We start from the raw sequence: 13794 nt of genomic DNA, 5'->3' as shown, positions 1-13794 counted from the left end.
GAGGTGGATTGGAGCAAAATGTGATTGGCATCACTGTCCATGCCTGTGTTTAATGTGTAACTGCCAAAAGTTTTGTTGTATCTTTATTAGTTATTGTTCAGTGCCACATTGAGTAGAATGTTGTGTCGCACAGTTTATGAATTTTGAGATGGCAAAGCTAGAGGAGCAACACATTAGCATTAAATTTTGCACGAAATTCAAGAAAACTTTTACAGAGACGCGTGAAATGATGCAGGAACCCTACAGTGAAGAGTTCTTAAGCCATTTCTGTGTTATGAATGGTTCACATGCTTTAAAAAAGGCCAGACAGAAGTCAAACGTGACCCTCATTCAGGATGCCCTTCAGCATCTCCCAGTGGTGCTCATGTCAGGAACATCAATGAAATTGTGCAGGCCAATCAAACACTAACTAAGAGATTGCAGAAGAATGTAACATTTCAGTTGCATCATGTCATGAAATCCTGACACAGCATCTTGGAATGCATTGTGTTGCTGCCAAGTTTGTCCCATGGCTCGTGAGTCAAAACCAGAAACACCTTTTCCTCACAATCTGTGAGGAGCTATTGGATCACACAGATGAGAACGAGAGAACGAGATGTTCCTTAAGAGAATTATAACTGGTGGTAAGTGGTGGTCTATGGTTATGATGTCAAGACCAAGGTTTGGTCTTAACAGTGAGTTGGAAAAGGTTCTCAAAGGCCAAAAAAAGCTTGTCTGCTTGTGTCTGTATATGTGTGGATGGATATGTGTGTGCGAGTGTATACCCGTCCTTTTTTCCCCCTAAGGTAAGTCTTACCGCTCCCGGGATTGGAATGACTCCTTACCCTCTCCCTTCAAACCCACTTCCTTTCGTCTTTCCCTCTCCTTCCCTCTTTCCTGATGAGGCAACAGTTTGTTGCGAAAGCTTGAATTTTGTGTGTATGTATGTGTCTGTTTGTGTTTCTATCGACCTGCCAGCGCTTTCGTATGGTAAGTCACATCATATTTGTTTTTAAATATATTTTTCCCGCATGGAATGTTTCCCTCTATTATGATGAAAATGAAAAGATTTATATATGGCGTGAAAAGTGCCAATTCACTCTAAATAATGAAAAGTATGTCATCCACATGAGTACTCCACGACATCTGTGAAACTTGGGTTTCATGATAAATTACATGAATCTAAGAGCCATCAATTCAACTAAATACCTCAAAATTACAGTTACAAACAACTTATCATAATAAAATACGAGAAATCAGAGCTTGCATGGAAAAATGTGTGTACATTTTTTTAAACTGTTTGAGAGTGGAACGGTAGAGAAAAAAGTCTGACGGTGCTTGGTACTTAAATGTGAATTGCAGAGTAGTCGTGTAGATTTAGAAGCCCCTTTTTTTTTTAGAAGTGCACTGCAAAGCCTAAAACTCGCATATCCATAACCCAGTTTTACACTTGGCAGTATCTCCAAGATATTTTTGACCGCAGTTAAACCAGCTGAGACAGAAGTTTGAGGCTAATAAGAATAATAGTAATGATAATAATAGTAGTAGTAAAATAAAATTAATGAAGGAAAAATGTACAATTATGTCTTTTTAAAATTTCATAATGATATTTTCTTTGCCTACACTATTTTTTCATGCACTCTTATTTTATTTTCAGGGCCATAACTCACCTAATGAATCTGATGATTCCACTGATTCTTATATTGATGAGAGGAATGATGGTGGTAATGAACAAATCACAAATATTTCTGCGGCTCTACAAGAAGAAGAAAGTAATTTAAGTAAAACTAAGAAACCTTGTGAAAATACTGTTTTGACGGACTGCTCTAGGGAGCAGCTTCAAAGCAATGAGGAGAGACATACAGAGGGCAGTAAAATGTCTTCATCTGTTACAACAGAAAACAGTTGCACAGAGACCACTGATGAAACAAATAACTACAGTAAAAATTCCTGTGGAGATTCAGTGGAAGATCAAGAACATTTCCATAGCTGGCGTGATTCCCATGCTGATGGCAGTGAAGATAGCCCTGGAGAGGAAGGGTATGATACTGATGATGATGATGATGAGTATGATGATGAGGCAGACTGGATTACTCCAGAGAATATTGAGGAAATAAAAAGATCTACTGGTGGCGGTGACCTAGAAAGCAAGCCTGTCTCTGTTGCTTGTATTACATCTGATTTTGCTATGCAGGTAATGTAAAATAGTGTGTGTCCTAATGTTCTTTGTGCTTTACAAATTGTTAGTAATGCTGTACACATATCATTGTGTGTGTGTGTGTGTGTGTGTGTGTGTGTGTGTGTGTGTGTGTGTGTGTGTGTGTGTGTGTGTTTGTTTGTTTGTTGTGGCTTGTGGGCGCTCAACATCGAGGTCATCGGCGCCCTGACACACATTAGAAGGAACGAATGGGGACAGACCTAATAAAAGTGAAGCACACATGTAAAGAAAGCAGGAAAAGAAGGAAAATGCTACATAAGAAAGTAAAACATAAGGAAAGGGAAAACATCGCAACGAGAATGCCACAGGAAATTGTCATTGGCTGGCCACTTACATAAAATATGGGCGATCGTGTGACACAGTGAGCAAATTAAGATCCTCTCCCTAAAATCTTTGTAAAAACATTTGACATGGCACAGAAGTTTAAAACTTTAACCACATTCATCCGAGTGTTGCCTAAGAGAGATAGCAGGTCCGCTGGCAAGTCAGCCACGGCCCGCTGGTCAGAAAATAAAACGGAATCCAATAAAATGTGGCGCACAGTGGCCTGGATGCCACAAGCACCACAAATTGGAGGGTCCCCTCGCCAGAGCAGGAAGCCAAGCGTCATAGGGCTGTGGCCTATCCGAAGCTGAGTGAAGAGAACTTCGTCCCGTCGACGGGGCTGAAAGGAAGTACACCACACACGTGTTGTGGGCTTGACCAAATGGAGCTTATTGTCAGTCACTTCCAGCCACTCATCCTCCCACCGACGCATGACTCTTGAGCTCAACAGCGAGGTAAGTGCGTGCAGGGGTATAACACACTGAGATACTTGTGGATCGAGACACGCCTCCTTGGCTGCGAGATCTGCCCTTTCATTCCCAGCAATGCAGACATGCCCTGGAACCCAGCAGAAAGCCACCACCTTCCCCAATCGCTGTAGTTGGAGGAGGGCATCCTGGATGGTCTGGACTATTTTATCTGCTGGATACAAACGTTGCAATGAGTGAAGGGCACTTAGTGAATCGGAACAGACAAGGAATTTAGGACAGGAAGAACGTCTCATCTGCTCCAGTGCCCGCAAGATCACAGACAATTCTGCATCAAAGAAGTAAAAGTCTGAGGCAGTCGGATCTTGAGGACACAATCCGGAAAAACAACAGAGCAACCAACGGAATCCCCTTGTTTCGACCCATCTGTAAAAATGGCTATGTAGTCATGCTGCTCAGATAAAATGGCAGAAAATGCTGCATTAAAAACGGTGGCAGGAGTGCAATCTTTCTTGTACTGCAATAAATCTAAAATCACTCCAGGCCTCTTCAGTAACCAGGGTGGCAGGCAGTTAAAACCCAGGATTTGGGGCTGTACAGACTCCACACCGAGGGACTCCAGCACATGTTGCACACGGATCCCAAACGGCAACGTAGCCCGGGGATGGTGGGTTCTTGCTATAAACTGCAGTGAAGTACAAAATTTAACTATGACCCAGAAAAAATTCCAAATTACTTTCAATAACCAATAAAATAATTGTATTCACTAAAATTTACAATTATATTAAAATATTGAAGAGGGAGATAATTTATGGCAGAATTGTATTGCCCTGTTTAACCCTCAGTTATTCACATAATTTTCCTCATTTTCTTAGCACTTGCCTAGCTTACATGCAGGACATTAGCATACAATAAGGACAGGAAAAGTGTGTTCTTAGTATACATCACAGAGAGAATGTGTATTAATCAGGAAATAGAGTTAAGTCACAAATCTCTAAAAGTTTGGCATGTGAAGAAATCCACCAAACAAGTCGGTGGTTCTTAAGTCTCAAATCCACACATCTGGACCCATGCAGTTTTGGACCCAGATGTAAAATACACAATTTGTAGATCTTATTCTGATGCTCCAGAAACAACTGTGTCTATATGAACAACTTTACCAAAGAGGTGTATCGTTGTGTCATCATTGAGTTTGAGGAAATACACTTTTGAATACAACTGCAAGGAAATTATTTGGAAGATAAAATACATTTGAAAAAATCGTCTGAATCACTTTCTTTAAATTCACTGATCTTCATATTTTTTGTGCTTGTTTTGTTCACTGCCAGAACTACTAGCTTGTGTTTCATGATCCTTTATTGGGCACAGCTTCTGGAAAGCTGTTTTTCACATTGTGTTCGACAAGTCCTTGTACTTCTAGTTCAAAACCATGTACTGGAGTACTTATGTATAAAAAATTATCTAATCCACAGATCTGTGTGTGCACTGTTATACCTCACACGAAGATGCATATATTTCCATGTTCCTCCAGACATCCTGGGGAGAATCTCTGGAGTTGCATGTAAAAGAGATTCCTCAACACTTCTGAGCAATTCTTCATTAGGTCTGGTACTGATGTTGAGCCACTAACACACTGAAGTAGTTTTTGTCAATTTCCTGAGGGTAGCACAATAGACTTCAGAGTTGATCGCTGAACCATGAGAGAGGGCATCAAACTGAATAACTGCTTCATAGTCGCAGAAGACCATCGCCATGATTTTATCAAGTGAGGGAGCGGCTTTAAATTTTCTGTTCGAATGAGCGTGTCCGCATGTTCCAACATCGCAGGAGGGATACTGTGTGCGGCCAGCTGGCACGCCGGAGATAGGACGGGTTTCCGCGACCCTGTCACGATGATGAGAGGCGCCTCTCCAACAATTCACCATGTGTTTGTTCACTGCCAGATCTCCGTAGAGATTCTGGAAGCGCCTGTAAATGTCTGTGATGCTCTGCCGAGAGTAATTCAGTGACAGTGCTCTACTTCGAACGCACCTCCACTACAGACGCCGTTGAGACGGCTATGTACAGTGTCGCCACCTATAGGAACCTGATGAAACTACAGCGGCTCAAGCGGAAATATTGCACGATGTGTCTCAACAAATTCTGTTCTTTTTTTTGCAACCGAAACTGGTCTATTAAAAGAATGCTTTGCAGTGTTTACTGAAGGCCCCTCTTATATAACCCTTCAAACACTATATTTTACTTCTGCTCTCGTAGTAATTTCAAAGAGTTCATTCCAGTCAACATTGTTTACAGCTTTCTCCCACCCTACAAATACTATAAGGTACATTTGGATTTTTTTACTTATCTTCTACGATAAGTCCTTGTGTCAGTATCGCTCCCACTGTCTGTCTCATCTTTGCAGAACCCAAACTGATCTTCTCCTCCCGTCGGTTTCTACCAGACTTCCGATTCTCCTGTAAATAATTCATGTCAGCATTTTGTGAATAAGATACAGTAAACTTATGGTTTAGCAGTTTTCATACCTGCTAGCACCTAGCTGATTTGGAACTGAGAGAAGTAGGAACACGAGACATTCTTAAAATCTATAGAAAAACCACATAGCATCGTCACTGGATACTATAGAAACAGGAATTTTCAGATTACATTTTCTCATTGATTCATAATATTGAGAAAGCTATATATACTTCTTGATTTTTGTAGGCCTTAAAATGATTTGCGCTATCGAAGCTGACAGTAATTTGTAAAATGTTCTTAGATTGGGTCTTAATGGCTGGTCCTTGTAGAGATTCACAATGGTTCTTTATTCCTTTCAGAAAAGTATACCATGAACAAAAATTTCACAGGAATTACGTTCCGCAACTCCCGCGGGACGACACATACACTAAATATCTGGACTCTGGCTAGTGCCCAAGAATCGGGCAGAAAATAAACAATCTTCATGGATAGCACCATAAACGAAGCTTCACTTCGGATGGTCTCTACTTCGCTGGCATGCCGACAAGAGCTATTGCAGTGCAGCTGGATCATGAGGTGGTCAGCTTTCGCCAGTGTGGTTCTTTTTTCTTTCCTTTATTGAGTTTCGATTCCAACCGGAGGGGACGGGCTGGCAGCAGCTTAGTACGCCGTTGTACAAGTTGTATGGTGTGAGCAGGTCCAGGATTTGTGGTCTTCATTTCACAGGACTAGAAATGTGGCTGAATCACACCCAGTCCATTGGCTTCAAAATTGTTCGTCAAGAAAATCACACACCTGATTGGCAGGTTGTACTGGAGCTCCATCCTGCTGTAACTATACCACAACTCCCTTGTCTTCAAATTGAGGTGTTAACCACATTTGTAAAATGTCCAAATAAAAGTCGCCATTTAAAAAAGTTTGATTTGAACAGGCACCCTGGTAACACTGTGGCCCCATATTATGATGTGATGCTGGTTCCTTTCCAACTCCTGCGAATTTTCTTTAGACTAGAAAAGCACATTTCACCTGAATGAAATAGACATAGTGCACATTTGTCAGAAAATAACACACATGGGCAAGGCACAGGATTTGGAAATTGTGACAACAAAGTATGGCAGGCTGGAACAAGCTGCTCCTGCCTGTTACCAGATAATTCATTCACAAACCTCAATCTAAATCCTTTCAATTTCAATTCTTTCTTGCCCACAGTACTTGAAGTTCAGCTGAGGTTTTGTGAGTGGGTTTCAAAGGAAACAATGAAGTTGATTGAGCTATGGTGGCACATTTCTTCCCATGTTTTCATACATATTCTGTGTGACCTGTATTTGACACAGCCTGAGTCAAAAGTACATTTCTCACAGTGAGGCAGGGTTCACACACACACACACACACACACACACACACACACACACACACACCACTAATCACTCCTCGGCAGTGTAAATGTGTCCACTCACGTCAGCGGTGACTACAGAACTGAAACAATGCAGTACTGGCAACAGTGCTTCTCATCATCTTTGAAGCAAGTATGCCTATAAAACAAGTATTTATTTCTCCAAATGTTAAAGGTGTGAAGGGTACAGGAACTTCTCGGTCACCATATTGCAGTGCTCATTAAGCCCAGGGGCCTAATGAGACTTAACACTTTCCACCATAATATGGTATTAGCCTGTTTGCATTTAGGTGTGATAGTTTGATTACTATTCTTTTTACATGCAGCCAAGGTAATTAAAACACATCTACAAATATTCAATTTGCCCTATCATTTTCCGTTATTGATGCTAAAAATTCTTCGTATATATTGATGTTTTTAGCTCTTGGTGGAGTGTGTTAAACATGTATTCCTTCATGTCTGTATTTTGCCATCAGTACAAAATTTGGTATGAATACTACATTCTGTTACTAGGCTCATCCTTTGCTTTTAGCACACTCTTTTGAGACACATTCCATTGCAGACAGTGCTGCATATCATGTGATTGAGTCAGGAACTACACGTCAGTGATATCCATCTATGAGTGCCTATCCATTTCTCTTATCTCTTGAAGGCTTCTTAGAGCACAGCAATAACATGTTTTGCAGAGCACTTTTTCAAGGTCTTGTTTTACTGTTCAAGGACTGGCACAATTTTCACATTCAGGAGATGAAGCTTAGCCAGTAATTTGTCAGATATCCTGATTTACATAATTCATATTAACTGATGTTGCTATCAAAACTACTGCATGCATACCATGTAGTCACAGTCTTAATTTTTTGCTACCAGTGTCTTTCTTAGAGAGCCTGAATCAGAGGTTCCTGATGTTTGCTGATTTGGCTAACGTATTCTAGTAACTCGGTATTCAGTACCCAGAATTATGCACCTGATTTGACATTCTTCTCCTGTGATTATTACCTATTATTGGCAGTATTATGAAAAGGATAGATTGCTACTCACCATACAGAGGAGATGCTGACTCTCAGACAGACACAACAAAAAGGCCTGAGCGGCCAGAGACAGTGATCCAATGTGTGCGAGTTGTGCTTGGGGGAATGTGTTTTGGCTGAAAGCTTGATTGTATACCAGTCTTTTCATTGTGGCTGTCTGTGACTGATCATCTCCTCTATAAGATGAGCAGCAATCTACCTGTTTCATAATATTGTTGTTATTCCATTCGGGATTTTCCATTTTTTGGTTTTATAATATTGGGTCATTTTTTGTTGTCTTAACTCCTTGTTTTTTGCACTTTTTCTCTTGTACTGCCAGGCTGCCTCTCTTATTGGATTACTATAGAGTTTTGACTGTAGTCGCTTGAACACTAAAGTTAAACTGAAGCTGTTACATTTGCACCGTACCCTAAATCTTTTAATTTATTTGGAAGGACTGATCTTAATCCATTCATTTAACCAAGTCCTAACATCACTGCTCTAAAATGCAACTTGCTCCTTTCCTTTTCTTTCCTACGGTAAAAATTTCTCTGTCAGTTGCACATTTTCCATAATTGGGTAGCCATCACAGCCACAATAAAAATAACCAGCACCACTGGTGATGCAGGTGGTAGCACAGCAGTCTTCATTAACATATCTGTTTTATTTCTGAATAGTGCATGTTTCACATAAGTGATTAATGAACATTATTGAGCTAAAGATATATTCATGAGATTATTGATGCTACTTTCTATTTCTAGCAACATAGGTTGCCTAGATAAATTGATTAAAGAAAATTATTCTGAAACATGAGGTAGAATTGCTGCCCTAATTTTATAGTTTTCTCGTGTAAATTTTCCTTTTGAAAATTATTCAGAACATGATAGCAAATACATGGTTAAAACTGCTTTAGAGATTAAATGTGATGCTGAAATCACAGTTTTTACAGAGATATAAAATATTTCTTTATACCTTTTTGGTAAATTATCTGCTGTTGCTAATTTAATGACCACTGTGCTGACCACTATTAGTAGCTGCGGCTAGTAATATATTCTTAAAAATACTTGCCTTTAACTGCTGCTGCCTTAGCCCTACTTTTTGATACACACTAACTCTGTTGGTTTAAGTATGCCAACTTATCTATTAGTTTCCTCAGGAAAACTATTAACAATACTTCAGAAATATTCTCTAAATGCCTCAAAGTACAGAATAAATTTTAGAAGGTATGTATTGTCTAGCAAAATTATTAAAGACTTAATATGCATCTAAATTATCTCTTTTTTTTATAAGGGAAATGTTTACCATCTTGTTTTCCAAAGCTCAAATCATAAATGAAATGAGCCTGGTTATGCAATAACCGAAGTTAAAGTGATAGGAGTCATCAGTGCATCTGTTCTACTATGGCACGCTCTCTCTCTCTCTCTCTCTCTCTCTCTCTCTCTCTCTCTCTCTCTCTCTCTCTCCCCCCCCCCCCCCCCCCCCACCCTCTCCCCCTCCTTGCCCCCCCCCCCCCCCCACACACACACACACACACACAGAGAGAGAGAGAGAGCGCATACTTTGTTTTTTCATTTTTCCAACTGTAGTTGCAGTAAACTGCATACCTCTATAATGTTTTCTCAAAAATGTAAGCACATACACTATTTTATTTATATGATGTAATAAACTATAAATCAAAACCACAAACGTTGGCTGGATATAAAATTTACACATATTGAAGTTGCTATTTCTTTCATAGATACATTTGAATGGCAAATTTCCAATGAAGTGATAAGCTGTTGTTTCGTATCCAAAGTGTAATTACTCAATTATTTTCTTTCTGTCTCTCTTACAGAATGTTTTGAAACAAATTGGCCTGAATGTGTTATCTATTGATGGTCGTCTGATTCGACAAACTAGGACATTTGTTCTCCGCTGCTATGCATGCTTTAAAAGAACCAGCATTATGACAAAAGTATTCTGCCCTCATTGTGGCAACAGGACATTGAAGAAAGTGGCTGTAACTCTCAAAGAAGATGGCTCTCAGGAAATACATATCAACACAAGACGACCCCTCTCAGGAAAAGGGAAACGGGTAATAAGCAGTTTCAATTTCCTCAAAAGATATCCTTAAAAAGATGTCCTTTAAAAGTACATATTTAAGAGACTGTTCTTATTAGTTTTGTAGAGGTCTTCCTCTTATTTTTAATATTTTTGTTGAATTTAAATATTGATTGCATTTTATTTTACCTTGTACTTCAAAAATATCTTCAAATTTTTCATCAATACCTTTTGTTTTTTCTCTTTCAATGAAACATTTTCTCCTCCTTCATAAATTTTATATTCCAATAAGTATCAGATCCAAATGTGGCTTCTTTTTTGAGAGATTATTTTCATCTGAACACTCCATGCTGTTTATTAAACAGGCTTTATCATGAGAGGAAAATAAATTTGCATGACAACTGAGGGCTAAGAGGAATGCAGTACTGAGATTTGCACACTGTGATTTGCAATTCTGGACAAAATTGTTGCTGCTGGTTCATGTTTACTGCATCCCTCTGATGGGATCTCAAACAATCTGTTGCTACATACACACACTGTACTGTGGTTGATGCAGTGTGCTTCATACCAATAGCAGTGACTTGCTATCCTATACCATTCCCACATGTAGCAAAAAAATGGTGTTTGCCTCGGCTCTTCCCCAAATCTCTCTTATTCTCTTGATCTCTACACAGTGCACTTAATGAAAGCAACAGAAGAATTGCGCACTCTTCCTCGAATACTGATTCTTCTGTGTATTTACTCAGTAGGTTTTAGTGAGAACAATGTCTCCTTTCTTCCAGAGATTCCCATTTACTTTTGGTGAGCAGCACTGTTACCCTTTTGTATGAAAAACGACAATATGAACTAGGATAGAATACCACAGACCACATAAGAGATGCGTTGAGCAGCAGACAGGTTCATTTAAAAGTAGATTAAACTGTCAGTGTCCTCCTTCATAATTAGAAAAATGCACAGGCATTCACATACTGACAGCTCAAGACACACAGCCACTGTCTTCTCCAGTGCTGAGATGACCTTATCATTCAGAAATGACAGTGCTATATGTGTACGAGTTATGTGTTTATGAAATTATGTGCTTTCCTAAGTCTAAAGGAAAATGTTGTCCAGTAGCTTACTCTATTTTTAAAAGTGTTTTGTCATTCTGTCCCAGGTTTTACATTGTTTACTTTCTTAAGAAACATTTAACATGTGCCGTTGAAATTATCAGGGTTGTCAGAAACAGTCTAGGAAGCTGGTAAGGGTGTTGCAGGGTGGGTTGTGTTGAGAAATAATTTTTCAGAAAAATGATTAAATATTTTGAGCTGTTTCGGAGTTTGTTTATTTTTTTTTTATTCTCATGTCAGAAACATACAGGTACATGTGCATACATTTTACACAGTTATGATTAAATTACTTTTGACCAACATTTGGCCACTTGCAGTGCATTTTCTGTTGCTTGTTGGAGATCATCTTCTGTACAGGAGACTGGGCACAATTGACACCAAAGCATGTGCCGAACTGTCTGTCCTTCTCCACAGTCGCACTGAATTTGGATCAATGTATCCCCATCTAACCAAGTTAACTTTTGATCTTCCAACTCTGCATCTCAGTCTATTCAGGGACTTCAAAGTTGTCCATCCCCCATCATGGCCTGGAGGTAAAGCCTCAACAACTCTTTTCCAACCAGGGGAAGGTAGGTCATAGCCCTCCATAGTTGTAACCTACCTTTTTCAGCAGTAATTCTAAGTTCCTTTGATGTTGTAAGGAAACTCTTCCTTGACTTCGGTCATTGCAGATGTGGTTCGTGCCCATACAGAGGATGGGTAATTTCCTGTTCCACTGCCTTTCTCTCCTTGTCCGAAGCTATCTCTCTTCGGACAGGTAGTGGTGTTATTCCTGTGAGGTGGTAAAGTCATTCGACTGGAGCGGATTTCAAGCAACTTCTTATACTTCTGCAGGTTTCATTGAGAGCTGCATCCACCTGTTTGGCATGAGTTGAATTATACAAAACAGAACAGGCATACTCTGCTACAGAACACCATAGTGCCATTGCAGATGTTCGGATTGTTTCAGGTTGACTACCCCACTGTGATCCATCCAGTTTCTGTAAGAGATTGTTCCTGGTGGTAACTTCCAACTTGCATTTCATGCAGTGCTTTTTGGAAGTGAGAGATCTGTCAAGTGTCACTCCCAGGTATTTTGGAGTCTCGTAGTGTTCCAGTTTGACCCCCGACCATACTATTTTCAACTTGTGAATGGCTTCTATGTTTCTCAAATGAAAAGCACACACTTTGGTCTTTGAAGGGTTTGGTTTAAGCTGGTATGTATTGTAGTATCTGGATAGATCTTCAAGGGCATTCGTGAGGTGGTTCTCCACTGATTCAAAATCTGTGCTGTGGATGACTAGAGCGAGGTCGTCAGCATATAAGAAGCTCCTGGTCGTTTGTGTATATATTAAACAGAGTTGGAGCCAAAACACTTCCTTGCAGGAGGCCATTCTTCCCTCGACTACACTGTACTTGAAAGTCGATGAAGAACCTGCGATTCTGCAGGAGGGTGGCGATGAGTCTGGTTAGACCTAAATCTTTGGTCAGATTGTAGACCTTGACTAGTAGTAGCTGGTGATAGACCATATCATACACTGCTGATAAGTCGACAAATGGCTCTCCTATCACCTTTCGAGCTTCAAAGCCATCTCCTATAAACTGTGTGAGATTTAGCAATTGTCGAGTACAGCTTTTACCTGCTCGAAATCCAGATAGCTGAGGTATAAATGAGGGTTCAATTGCAGGTGATAGGTAATTTAAAATCAGCCTTTCCAGCAATTTTTAACAAGTAGTGCAACTGGTCTAAAAATTTTCGGATCATTTCCTTCTTCGCCAGGTTTCAGCGAAGCATGCATGGACGATACGAGTATTTTAGTTATGTGCTTTTTTGTCATTTGTGTGCATTTTATCAACTGTGTGTATTTTATTGACTGTACGTAGAGTGTCCCTTTTATACTTTGACTTCCTGTAATGTAACATGGCAATTTTATAGCAATTTCCAGAAGGTATATGAAATATTTCGTATTTTGTATATCCGTCTCTCTCCAACCCCTCTTATTATCTTTATTTTCCCCTTAATCAGATGATGGCAGCATAAGACTGTCAAAATCATTCATCGTGGAGCAGCAAAAGTGTCTACACTGTGATCGTGGCTTACGAAGTATGTCTATTTTCAACCATACCAATCGCCCCACAGCACAATATGTGCGCCTTACAAAAGGCCTTATTGGCTGACATCTATGCTAATTAACTAAAAAATTTGAATTCTTTTCTTAACAATTATTTCTCAGCCCAACCTACCCTGTTTCTGACTACCACGCATATTGCGGACAGTATGGATTGTCAAAATTGCCAGCTGTACAAATTGTAGCCACATGTTCAACAACATTGGTGGCAATACATTCACAGACGAGAAATGTCAACAAGGGCAACAGTACTGCCATGAAGTGGATGAAAGTGAGGTTGTAGTTTGTGCTGCCAAAAACAACGAAAAATGTTAGTGAGAAAATGAAAACCAGATTTGTTTATGCTTGCTTTTTTGTAAGTGAACTGATTTGGAAACTTTTAATTCATGAAATAATGCTGGACACACAGCTTTTCCAGAATTTCATCACATTGTCAAAACAAATTTTTGAATTTATCATAAAAGCAATTGGTCCAAGAATTGGTATGACCAATACCAATATGAAAGACTGTATACCAGGTACAACCAGACTGATGATCACCGTCAGCGTTTGGCTGTTGGTAGTTCATACAGAAACTTGATATACTTCTAAAGTGCATTTCTCACTTACACATCTCTTCATACAAAAAGTTTCTAATGCTTTGGTTGAAGGACTCAGTGAATTCAGTAAGATAAGTTTGAAATAACAGTCAGTTGGGTATATTAATCTTTTATTGTGGTTCACCATTAGTTAGT

At 39.6% G+C, this 13794-nt stretch overlaps 1 protein-coding gene across 1 annotated transcript in view; it reads left to right on the top strand.

Annotated features, from left to right (window-relative positions):
- Positions 1-13794, top strand: part of LOC124805301 (RNA-binding protein NOB1) — a 58752-nt gene that overhangs the window by 10508 nt on the left and 34450 nt on the right. The window contains exons 4-5 of the mRNA XM_047265814.1: positions 1637-2173; positions 9641-9880. Of these exons, the coding sequence (XP_047121770.1) occupies positions 1637-2173; positions 9641-9880 (777 nt within the window). The remainder of the gene's footprint in view (positions 1-1636; positions 2174-9640; positions 9881-13794) is intronic.

Source organism: Schistocerca piceifrons, chromosome 7, assembly GCF_021461385.2.
Source record: "Schistocerca piceifrons isolate TAMUIC-IGC-003096 chromosome 7, iqSchPice1.1, whole genome shotgun sequence".
NCBI lineage: Eukaryota > Metazoa > Arthropoda > Insecta > Orthoptera > Acrididae > Schistocerca > Schistocerca piceifrons.
The sequence above is the reverse complement of the archived record's forward strand: the minus strand, read 5'-3'. Positions and strand labels throughout refer to the sequence as shown.